This window comes from Lepisma saccharinum, chromosome 25 (assembly GCF_977018435.1).
Source record: "Lepisma saccharinum chromosome 25, izLepSacc3.1, whole genome shotgun sequence".
NCBI classification, from domain to species: Eukaryota; Metazoa; Arthropoda; class Insecta; order Zygentoma; family Lepismatidae; genus Lepisma; species Lepisma saccharinum.
This window is the reverse complement of record NC_139253.1, coordinates 21,459,273-21,471,905: the sequence shown is the minus strand read 5'-3', so window position 1 is coordinate 21,471,905 and position 12,633 is coordinate 21,459,273. Positions and strand designations below refer to the sequence as shown.

The 12,633-nt window shown below is 39.9% G+C and overlaps 2 protein-coding genes across 2 annotated transcripts in view; both read left to right on the top strand.

Annotated features, from left to right (window-relative positions):
* Hmbs (porphobilinogen deaminase-like protein l(3)02640) overlaps positions 1 to 8,436 on the top strand; it is a 22,030-nt gene extending 13,594 nt beyond the window's left edge. Inside the window, exon 5 of the mRNA XM_083111524.1 lies at positions 8,369 to 8,436. Within this exon, the coding sequence (XP_082967650.1) occupies positions 8,369 to 8,436 (68 nt within the window). The remainder of the gene's footprint in view (positions 1 to 8,368) is intronic.
* Positions 8,437 to 10,237: 1,801 nt separating this feature from the next.
* Positions 10,238 to 10,681, top strand: LOC145978716 (protein GVQW3-like). Its single transcript, XM_083111523.1, has one exon. The coding sequence runs from the start codon at positions 10,238 to 10,240 to the stop codon at positions 10,679 to 10,681; it is 444 nt and encodes a 147-aa protein (XP_082967649.1).
* The last annotated feature ends 1,952 nt before the right edge of the window (positions 10,682 to 12,633 follow it).

Below are 12,633 nucleotides of genomic sequence, written 5' to 3'. Positions count from 1 at the left end.
AAAAAGTCTAAGTTCCATTTTTACGACTGAGGCTTCGTTTCCGAGATAGGAGCCTCGCAAAAGGTGACAAAGTGTGAACGTCACACCTGACTGGGACGAATACTATAACAGATAGAGAGGCGGTTCCAAGGGAATCATAAAGGAATCGTATGTGCTCAGTCCGGAAGTCACTATGAAAAGTTCACTGCACGCAATGCGCAATGGAGTCCTCAAAGGATTTGGGGATTTCCAGCAAGAACAATGCATGGAAAAGGTATGTAACGCAGCAAGAGGGACCGTGACAATGAGAAATGCGTTAAAGACAACACATCCCGACCTCAAACATCAAAACATGAGCACCGAACACAAAATCCGAAAGTTGAGCACGGTTGCATACCCCAGTTACACGCGAGGAATGAACGAATCATGTCACGTGGCATACGAGAGACACATTACTCCACCAGGAGGAGGGAAAGAAAAACACAATATCAGATGATTGCGACAACGTGTATTTTTACACGCGACAACTACGTAATATCCCCCCCCCCACACACACACAACAAACAACAAATGCTACAATATCTTACGCACAGACAGTCCGTGTCACTGTACACCAACTGAAGATGTCACTTTCACCACACAAAGGAGGTGGGGAGCAATACCAAGAGTGTTCTCACTGGTATTTGCCGAGGGCAATAATCACAGACGGTTTTCAAAATGTCTGCCGTTTACTTCTACGCAGAGATGACAGCGACGAATCAAGGATTGTCGAGTACGAGCAAACAAGCCAGGTGTATCTGCTACCGTCGCGGCGGCGACGTTGATGCGAGCCACGAGGTCCTCAGCTGATGTGACAGGTGTGTCGTATACGAGGGTTTTCATTTCTACCCAGAAGAAAAAATCGAGAGGGTTGAGATCTGGCGACCTCGGTGGCCAAGGCACAGGCTCATCCCTACCAATGAACCTATTGCGAAACACGTCATGCAGGAAATGTCGTACATTACAATCGAAATGAGCTGGTGCACCATCGTGTTGGTACCACATTCCTTGCCGCAGTGCCAAAGATACGGTCTCCAACAGTTCAGGCAGAACCTCACTAAGACGTGCATGATACGTGCGACATTCAGGCGAACAGGGAGAATGTATGGTCCAATTAAATGATCATGTACTATCCCGCACCACACATTCACTGAAAACCTGTGCTGGTGATGGGCCACAAAAAGTGCTTGTGGGTTGTCAAAGTCCCATACATGACTGTTTCTACTATTGAAGACATCCATCCTGGTGAAAATGGCTTCATCTGTCCACAATACGTTTGCCCCGAAGTGAGGGTTTGTGTCCAGCTGATGCAACAACCATTGGCAAAACTCCATACGAGGGCGAAAGTCACGAGGTAACAGTTCTTGTACTTTCTGCAGTTTAAAAGGGTGCATTTCTTCCTCTGACAACACTCGCCAAACATTCACATGAGACGTGTTTCGTGCCCGAGCGAGCACTCGCGTACTGGTGCCAGGATGTTCTGCTACCGCTGTCAACACATCTTCTGCAAACTGATATGTGCGTACACTTCGGGGTCTTCCAACTTCTTGCCGCGGTGGTAACACTGACCCTGTTTCACGCAGTCGACTGTCCACTACCTGAAAGAAGGTGTGAGACGGTAAACGTCTATGTGGAAAGCGTTCTCCATAAAGACGCCTTGCCTCACGGCTATTACCACGTGCCTCCCCATACATGAGATGCATGTCTGCTAGCTGCTGGGTCGTATACGCAGCCATCTGTGTAATAGGGAGCTGGAACTGCAAAGTATTGTTTTTGTTTAACACTGGCACACTGCACAAATTGGCCGTATCACCGTACGAACACCACAGACCAATTGTTGCGATACTTGACTTGCCCACTCCACCACGTCAACTTCTTTCAATGCAACATACTAGTACTCTTCAATGCGTATGACAACCTAGATCGAACTGCTGATCATATCCCAGCACCTGCAACACGATTGGGACGACTGCCGGAGAGAACCAACCCTTCGAGCTCCTCTCGCGGGAACAGCAGTCATGAAGGTCAAACGTAGACTACGAGAGCCAGACTTGCCTGTGCAGCGCTTCCAAAACTGGTCTCTTTTACGTCACAATGATCGCGTGCGAACACTTTTGGTATTGCTCCCCACCCCCTTTGTGTGGTGAAAGTGACATCTTCAGTTGGTGTACAGTGACACGGACTGTCTGTGCGTAAGATATTGTAGCATTTGTTGTTTGTTGTGTGTGTGTGTGGGGGGGGATATTACGTAGTTGTCGCGTGTAAAAATACACGTCGCAATCATCTGATATTGTGTTTTTCTTTCCCTCCTCCTGGTGGAGTAATGTGTCTCCCGTATGGCACATGACATGATTCGTTCATTCCTCGCGTGTAACTGGGGTATGCAACCGTGCTCAACTTTTCGGATTTTGTGTTCGGTGCTCATGTTTTGATGTTTGAGGTCGGGATGTGTTGTCTTTAACGCATTTCTCATTGTCACGGTCCCTCTTGCTGTGTTACATGCATTGTTCTTGCTGGAAATCCCCAATTCCTTTGAGGACTCCATTGCGCATGCGTGCAGTGAACTTTTCATAGTGACTTCCAGACTGAGCACATACGATTCCTTTATGATTCCCTTGGAACCGCCTCTCTATCTGTTATAGTATTCGTCCCAGTCAGGTGTGAATTTCACTTTTTCACCTTTTGCGAGGCTCCTATCTCGGAAACGAAGCCTCAGTCGTAAAAATGGAACTTAGACTTCTTGCTTGTTTTCGTGTGAGGAATCACCTCCCAAGCGTTGTAAACGACCTTTAGAAACACCCTGTATATATATATATATATATATATATATATATATATATCTGTGTGTGTTTTTTTTTGTTTGTTTGTTTTATATATTATACATGCACACATAAAGTTGGGGCATGGAAAATTCCATTTTAGAAGAGCACACACAGATTTCCTGCTTTTTTTTACATAAATACATTTTTTTATTTTTTTTTTTTTTAGAATTTTGGTTATTTTAAAATCAGATAATTCCGAAACACATAAAACTCGTTTTGTGCTCATTTGGAAGAGGATGAAATGGAAAATCAGAATTTTGTCATTTGAAAGTAGCGAATATCTATTAATTTTAATGCAGGGTGTCATTTGAAGGGACAATAGGAGGGATTTTCTCCCCAGTCTTGTTTTGAAACATCAAATCTCTGGTTATGAGTGACACATCAACCGGGGATCATTATTTCCAACCCACTTGTAAACTATATCGTACTTATGGTGTTCCATTTGAATTCAATTAAGTTTACCACACCATAGCTACATACAAAAAATTCTTGTTATGCAATTTATGGTGACTGGTTACAGTGACACTAATTTATACGGATCTGTGGGGCCAGAGTCCAGCGAATAATTTATGTGATTTGTGAACTTACAATTAAATTTTTTTAGCCCAACCAGTGTTTTTGAAAAATTCGCACCCCTGGCTGTCTCTTTTAGATGTCATGTATTCGGTATTTTTTCAGACTTCTGGTGTTTCACAAGTGCTCTTGTATCGAACACTAAAACTGGGCGGTGTTTCTGACGTATGTTGAGTCACTTGGTCGTTTAATCTTCTTCGAGAGCTTGTTGAGATTTGTAGTGTTTTGTTGTGTTTTATAAAAATAAGTCGAGGTGGTCCCCAATGGAGGAAAACCATATGCTTGAAAGCATTGTTTTGAATCTTCATTGCACAATATGAATAGCCGCTTTGAAGACAGGTTTATTCTTGCATGTAGTCCTATTAAATGCACACACATGGAATTTAGATGATTAAGAACGTGTGTTTTATAGAAACATGTCGTGTCAGCCAAAACACATTTTCACCTCACTCAAGGATTATGTGAATTCAATTGAAATTGTACCAATATCTACAGCTGAATGTGAATGCAGGTTCCGTGCCATGAATCTAACCTTTACTGAACAGTGAAATTAAATATTTGGTTGAATCATAGAATACATTGCAGTAAATCAATTTCAGTGTTGGTGTTTTATTTTCATTTGATACGAGCTCAAATTACCATTTTAAACCTTCGTTTTAAAAGTAATTCAAACACAAATGTTATTGTTATTGGGGGTCAATTTAAATTTTTCGACTTTATTAGTAACTTCGTATGAATTTTTATTTTCTAAAAATTTGTCAGAGGCTGTAGCTCCTTCAGCACCCCCTCTGCTTATGCCAGTGCCCTCTGGATCTCCCTCCCCTAAATAGTCCTCAGCTCAAAAGTGACAGAAAAGCCAAGGTGAATTCCTTTTTATAATCTCCAATTCTCCGAAACTATTCTTTTTGGAATAACACATACATATGATGTCACTATATCCTAGTTCAGAACACAATATTTAGACTTTGATCTGCCTCAAACAATTTGAGCACACCAGTATTAGAGAATCTGATTTGTACATCTAATTATATGCCAACAATATATAATGTTATTATAAGAATTCCTCTTGTTTTCATCAGTGTAAAAATAATTTAGGCTCTGTGATGGTCTTGTCAAGTCTACCTCCGTTTCTGAATGGTTAGTATAGTGCTACGATTGCAAGGTTCCCGAGTAAGACATAGATGTTTGTGTTTGTCCTAAATGAGAAAACAGAGAATTGATTAAAGTTGATTTGAAAAAGAAAGTATTGAAGGAGAATAACAGTTAAGTTTTCCTTTTGTTTGTTTGTTTGTGTGTTTGTGTGTGTGTGTGTGTGTGTGTAAAAGTAAAGTGCTCCCCTGTGCATAGCACCACGTCATGAAGGCGTATACGGGGTGTGGGGGTATCGCCCCACACTTTCTTCATCCGATCATGAGTGTGGGTGATGTGATCAGCATCACGCTCTTGACCACCTTTACCCCACAGGGTTTCCCCCAGGTACCCATGTCATTTGACGCTGGGTGGGCACCAGGGCCGCTTCCAACGTTAGGAAAGTTCCCAGATTTGAACCGGCCGGGGTTGAACCCATTATATATATATATATAAAAGAAAAAGTCTGCTGGGCATCTCACTGGCCTGCAGAATAAGATTCGATTCCTGGGCATGTTTTTGAAGGTCGGATTTTTGCAGCCTTCTCTCTTCATAAAGTGGCTCTGGGGTTCACCCATTCTCAAATAAGTAGGTACCAGTGGAGGACGACACCCCTGGGGGGGGGGGTAAAGGAGGCTTGAGCGTGATGTTTGAAAACCAAAGGATAGAGAATGAAAGTGAAAATAAAGATTGATTGATTGATTGATTTGTGGTTTTAAGTTCACTTTATGCACATAAAGGCTAATCGGGAGTGGACCACTGTGCCATGTGCCTCCAGTGAAAATAAAAGAGGCAAGCCAGACTAAAAGAGAGGAAAAGGAAGAGGAAATTCAACCAAAACAGAGTATAATAAAAGAGGGAGGGGTGGATTGAGAGAAATAAAGATAAACATTTCTCACGATAGAGTGAGAAAAGGAACAAAGAAAAGAAACAATACAGAACGATAAAGAGATAAAGGAAGGAAGAGAAACAAAAAAGAGGCATACAGAGAGATCTATAGAAAGAGAATGAGAATGAGAAACAGAAGCAAAAGGGAGAAAGTGAAATACAGAATGAGCAAGTGGAGGGAGAGAGAAACAGAAGGGCAAGAAATGAAGGAAGCTCGATATCTGAAGAGCCAGGGAGAGAGAGCAAAGAACGCAGGAGGGAAAATGGAACAAGACCTAATTGTGAAAAATATACTATGGTTTTACACAGAGAAATAAATGCGTTATAAATAAAAGGGGGTTTTCTGTATTACAGGTTCTAGACTCTCCCAAGTCGCATTCCGCTCAAATGAGGCGATAAACATAAACTGAAAAAAATCGTCCTAGTTTCGAGTGTAAGCGAAATTTTAAAATTTTACTCTCTAAACTGCTGGAAAAGGAATACAATTCAATTGTATTCAAATCTTATGCACCATTACCGAGGAGGACCTACCAGATGGCTTAATGGTAACACCTTGTAATCAGAGGATCCGGGTTCAATAGCTGGTGAAGGCACACTGCTCCCGAAGGAGTGGTATGGATCCCACTTGAAACTAAATATTAAGGTTTCACCAGATTTCTGACTGTGATGCACTGCAAAGTCAAAAGTCCTATAGGCTCGAATATCAGTTAATGAATGAATGCTTCTACCAATGTTAAGTCACTGTTTAAATTGAAGGGGATTCCAGGAAAGTGTCTCCTGTCTCATTTTCCCCAGCCTCTACATCTTCCAACCAGTAACATAAATTTTCTGTTATTTTTGTATAATTTGTCTTTTAATTTTTAGGTTCATTTAATGCTGACACGTCAGTCAAAATTGTCAATTTTTACACAAAATATTACATTGATTTTTTGTAGTAAGTCCAATGTTATGCACAGATAGGCTAATTGGGATTGGACCTACAGTTTAAAGTGGGACACGAATTCGGGACCCCATGATTACAAGGTGATGACGTTACCACTATGCCATCGGGGAGATCATTAATTTCAGATTTATTAAAATTTTCTTACTCCACACCAAATTCATACAGAGCATTGTCATCCTATTAAATTTTGCACTTTATACGTTTCATAATAATAATAATATGCATGATGATCATCATCATAATAATAATATAATGAACATTAATTTAAATTTCTATTTTATTATTTACTTTGAGCCTCAAGAAATTAAAAGAAATCAGTTCTTGGGTCTCACCGCGGCGCAAAAGATTTATTAAGTATTTACAAGGTGTGACACAAAATACACCGACTTGAAGTAATAACTCAGCAGAATACTTACATTATTGGTTCCTGTCAGTGGTGTCTGCTTCAACACACATTCCCCGCTGCCATTGTTTGTAACATCCCTGGAAGTCATTGCATTGTCTGTAGGGGCCTTTAGTATGTTTTCCTTTTTTTTTTAACCTCATTAAAGATTTGATTTTCAGGAACAAAAAAAAAAAGTCTTGAGGTGCCAAATCAGGCGAGTACGGCAGGTGTTCTAACACTGCAATGTTTTTCCTAGCCAAAAATTGCTGTATGGATAGTGCCTTGTCCTGATGCAAGATCCATCCACATTCCCTTTTTCACGAAGTTTCCCCAACACCTGAAGGTAGTAATGTTGATTTACAGTTTGTCCCTTAAGAACCCAAGCAATCATTACTATATCACAAATATCACAATAGCATTGCCTTAAATTTGGACTTCGACATTCGAGCCTTTTTGGGTCAGGTGGAGCTGGGGCACTTCCCCTGCATGGATTGTCACTTCGTTTCTGGTTCGTAGGTGAAAATCCAAGTTTCGTCGTCAGTTACAACCAAATCAACATTTGAAATGTTTCAGTAGCAGATTTTCGAAGTTTCACGAGAAACTTGATGTTACCTCTTTGTTCTACTTTCATGCTCATTATTTTCCGGCAACGCACTGACACACGTGTTCATATAGCGACGCTTATCTCGTGACTGGCTGGCCCAGGTGAGTCCAATTCACGGTGCTAGGGAGGGCAGGTATGGTAGTTTATCCCTGCAAAAGCAATATGCGTCAAGTTAATTATTTTTAGTAATACAGCCACAATCAGTTGTTTTTTTGTGTCACAGCTCGTATAATTGTATTAGGTAAAAAAAAAGTCAAATAGCGAAAATAGGAATCTCTGAACCACCCTCTCCCATCCTACATTTTCTTCAATTCCCATTATGATGCATAACCTAGATATGTATAAAAAATCGGAGAGCATCACAGAGTAAGTCAACGAAGCAACTGGTTTTCTTGATTTGGATCAGACTTGTAAACTGACGTAATTTGTGTAAACTATAATATTTGATGGCGATTCACTTCCTCGACTTGCAAGACTGTCTGTCTTGTATTTTGAAACTTTGAAAGTAGCCACCCACTGAATCAATGAATGCACTTCGCTCAGTTTTCAAGGTCTTCGCACGGACAAAACATAAACCAGATGTCAAAGCAAGGTAAGTTTACAAATTGTGGTGTGAAACTATCCCCACCCGTCCTCTGCTCCGAGCAGCACATGACCGGTGCCACAGATGGGAGAATACACATTCAGAGGGTTGCTTGCCTAGAAGCGCAGTGCCATAAGCGGAAAATCCTCGAATTTTCAGAACCCGTGACAACAGACCGAAGTCTTGTTTTGTCGTAAAATTATGTGATTTCTGTTGAAAATATTGGGTAAACGCTTGTAGTTATCAGTATAAATTCACGACATTAAGATCCACAATATTGAACCTAAATGGTATAAAATTTTAAAACGGTCTATTTAAAGCTGCTTTTCAGATCCCATTAATGCTGCTTTACAACTTTTTGTACGCCAAACTAGAACCCCAAATTGTTTTTTTACAATCTACATCACTTCGTGTATCCTTCTAGAAAAGCCTTGCAGAGTATCACTGAAATTGGAAGCATATGATTGGAGATTTTTTCAACAGAAGGAGTAGTAGTTTTCAGCTGTTGAGAGAAATATCCAGCTGCCACTGTAATTGAATCGAAAGCGGTATAGTGGAACCACAAGGAAAGAAACCTGCGCAGACCCCATCGCGCTGGTGGGTGGGGGAAAAAGACAGGAGGAAGGAGCCTTCAGAGCGGCCAACGTCAGTGTTGCCAGACCCATTGATTTCTCGGTAGGATTCCATAATAAACTATTGCTATGGCACCTCCGACGGCCTGCTCAAAAACAAGTTTCCTGGTCACCTTACTTGAATATGGAGGGGAGAGTGGAACTCCACTCAGCCATGAAAAGTGCTGTTTGAACTGTGAAATTATGCCAAACGATGTGCTAGGACATTATTATTATTTTATTACTACATTACCATGGGCGTCCGGAAGGGGGGGGGGGGCATGCCCTAACCCTGGAAAATGAAAGTCAACCAAAAATTATATATTTTTCACATATAATTTCATTTCAGCTGCAATAATTTGTGTTAATTATTGCATGAATATGATACATTGAAATGTTTTTTGAGGGAACAACACTATTATTGGAGAAAATGTGCCTTCTTTGCCCCCCTGGAAAAAATACCTTCCTTGCCCCTGCCTGGAAAAAATCCTGCGGATGTCCATGTACATTACTATTTTTAGTTGGTTGTATTTTATCCCACCCAATATGAATGAATGAAAAACTGATGAAATGAATGAAGTGACACAAACACAGTGAAACGTCCTTGCCTTACTAAGTAGAAATACTGACTTCGTAGCGTGGGCAAATTATTTTATATATGTATGTGTGTGTGTGTCTATTATATATTAAATGCAGCAACATACAGGCAGCATTACTGACGAATAAAGCATGTGAGTGTTAATAACAAGAAATTTGCTACAGAACGAAGCGGCATAGTTCAATTACGAAGGAAATAATGCACCCCCTCCCCCGTAGTTGCTTGGAACTTTCATCGGCTTGAAAATACTTAATTTTCCATCCTTAATATACTATTCTATACTTAAATACTTAATTTTCCAAAAAATTATAAAGCGGCATGGACGTCCAGAAGGAAGTGCAAGAATGGTCGCCACCCCCTCCCCTTCTGGAAAATGAATGTTGACATAAAATTAATTATTATTTCAGACGTATGAGTTGATTTCAGTTACAATAATTTACATCCATTATTATAATAGGGATGTAGGAACGTGATAATTTCAAACGCAAGTGGTGTTTTCTGAGAGGGAAACATTATACGGGGTAATATGCCTCGTTTACCTGCCTGATAAAAATACATTGTTTCCCCCTCTCTGGAAAAAATCCGCAGACATCCTCTTGCCCCCCCATTGCGCACGCCTATGCCGCCCCCGAGAAGGTCGATCATCGGATTTTGTAGCAGATCTTCTGGTTTCCCAAGGAACAATCTCCCGATTTTTTCAAGTCTGACCTGGCAACACTGCTCCGAGCACCGATAACGGCAGGGAAGATGCGCGAACGCTTTTGAGGGAAGGTTTTTTTCCTTGTGGTCGAGCTATACATGAATTGACATTTTGTTTTTAAAATTGTGTATAATCATTAATTTGATTAAAAAACTGCAAATATTACACAAAATAAACATATCCCTTCTAATAGCATATTTACGAGGGGGTACCCAAAAACAACAACAGAATAACGCTGCGCTGGGCAGAGCTTCCGTAGTACGAATTTTTCCTGCCAGGCAAGCATCGAGTTCAGGGCACCCAGCGGCTTCACCGGGGTAGGTTGTCTCTGGTCACAGTGATTTTTTTTCGTAAAAGCAGTTTCGCTTGCACCTCGTTTTTGGTATGGCTGATGTAACAGAACAGCGTACGGCTGTGACATTTTGTTTCCTGCTTGGGAAAAATGCCGCAGAAACGGTTGTGAAGTTGAACACAGCTTACAAGAACAGTGCTATGGGGAAAACTCGAGTGTACGAGTGGTTTTCCCGCTTCAAGAAAGGTGACATGTCGATTGATGACAAACCCCGTTCTGGATGTCCGTCAACTTCCAGAACGGATGAAAATGTCGATAAAATTCGTCAACTTGTGCTCGAAGACCTACGACGGATCATTGAAGAGCTGAGGAAGTTATCTGGACTACCTTGGAGCTCAGTTGAGCGAATTTTAATGAAAGATTTGGGAATGAGAAGGGTCGCTGCGAAATTTGTGCCTCGGAATCTGAGTGACCAGCAAAAAGAGTGTCGAGTGGAAACATGCCGTGCTCTGAAAGAAGAGCAAAAAACAGCATGACTCACTTGCCCCACGCCCCTTACTCACCTGACCTCGCTCCTTGCAACTTTTTTGTTTCCCCGAATGAAGAGGGACATGAAGGGACAGCGATTTGACGATGTAGAAGAGGTGAAGAAAAAAACGAGGAAGGAGCTGTCAGCCATCACAACAGATGAGTTAAAAAAATGTTTCCAAGAATGGAATCACAGATTGGACAAATGTATTAAGTGTCATGGAGAGTACTTTGAAGCTGATAAGGTTGTTTTGTAGAAAAAAACAAATACATGGCTTTTAAAAAAATCCGGTTTCTTTTGGGTACACCCTCGTATGTAGTTAGCAGAGTATTAAGTTTATTCCTGTACAAAGGGGTCCATTTTTGCTTCTCAAATATTTGCAGCAGGTTTAATCAATTTTCCGTGAATTGCATAACTCGCAGGATATTTCAAATTTCAGAAAGTGTAGTGTCAGTAAAAACACTCAAAATTTCGTGTTTGAGAGTCTATTTTGCATTTTGCAGTTCATTTTGTGACAAAACAGGGTAGGAAAATGCACCTCGCACCTTTCAGAAACGGAAAATTAATATTACAATGTGTTATTTCAAATTTCGTTAAAACAAACGAAATATGCATGTGTCTAATGAGAACATAATTGTTGCCAGAAAATAGTTACAAGAAGTTAAAATTATCTTCCAAATACATTTGGCACACATTCACCACTTTTTATGCCTATGTAGTGAAAAATATGTGACAACAGGAAATTTGTAGCTACATATTCTTGTTGTATTGTCACGTTTTCAGTGTAGTAGGCTTACGTTTGCCTATTTTTTAAATTACCATTATTTAAAATCTTACGATATTTACTGTGTTTAGAATGTTATGATCATATTTCACATAGGAGGTATACGTGAATTCTACTTGAATTTTTCTCTGTAGGTGTGAAAAATTTCAACTTTAAAATCCCAATTCCCTTGAATTTATACATATTTATTAATGCCATGAGGCAAGTTTTTACAGTTCAGCTTTTATTTTTATGGAGGAAAGAATAAGGATAGGGAAAAGACCCGTGGAAAATAAAAGAGAATTATCTCAATCCGTTTGCTTTGTAATGTCCTTTTCAGAACAATCTACAATTGTATCTGATAGATGGAAGATTATTGCAAGATAAAAGTTGATTAGGTAAATTTTCAATTATACAATTAACAATTTTTCGTAGATTACTATATCCCGTAATATTTGTGACTTGTGTTTATAGATGTATTTCTACTCAGAGTACGTGAAATGGCAAATGTACACTCCGCACCTTAAATACGTATACATACTCTTTAACTGAATTGAATTAGAATTTTTGGATACATTGGAATCGCACAGACCCTTTATATTGTTAATATATTTGTGTATGTATGTGGGGGGGGGGGGTGGTGAGAGGTGATATATAATGATGAAAAAGAGAAAACATCTGCTTGTACCCTTGAATTTTTGGAAAGTTTGCCTTGAAAACTGGGAATTATACTTCAATTTTATCATGGTGCTAGAGTGGCCACCCTCATAAAGACAACGTCAGGATTGTTTTATATTTTCTTCTGTCAGATTGTTATACTTGGGTGATTTGTTTTATTTTACTTTGCTTTTCTTCCACTTTTGGCTAACTGTGAAGATTGTTGTACCATGTAGGCCACTTTGTTTTGCTAACAGAACTTGTCAAACCATGCTGAAAGCATATACAATGGGAACCTGCTGCAATATAGACATTGATGATCCCAACAAAGCAATTTTTTTTTTACATTTTCCTGTACAAGAATTTTTCACCTTGGTTCCCTGGAAAACACAAAATTGATTTTCCACTCCACGAGGGTTGTCCTAAAATTTAATGGCTGTGACCACCAAAATTAATAAGAGTAACTAAAAACAGTTTTACTGGAAAATGTGAATGCCAAGTTTTTCTAATTATGCACATGAGATTTTAAAAAATGCTTT

Excerpts from the sequence above, each read along its gene's own strand:
- LOC145978716 (XM_083111523.1), top strand. The coding sequence starts at position 10,238 with ATGGCTGATGTAACAGAACAGCGTACGGCTGTGACATTTTGTTTCCTG.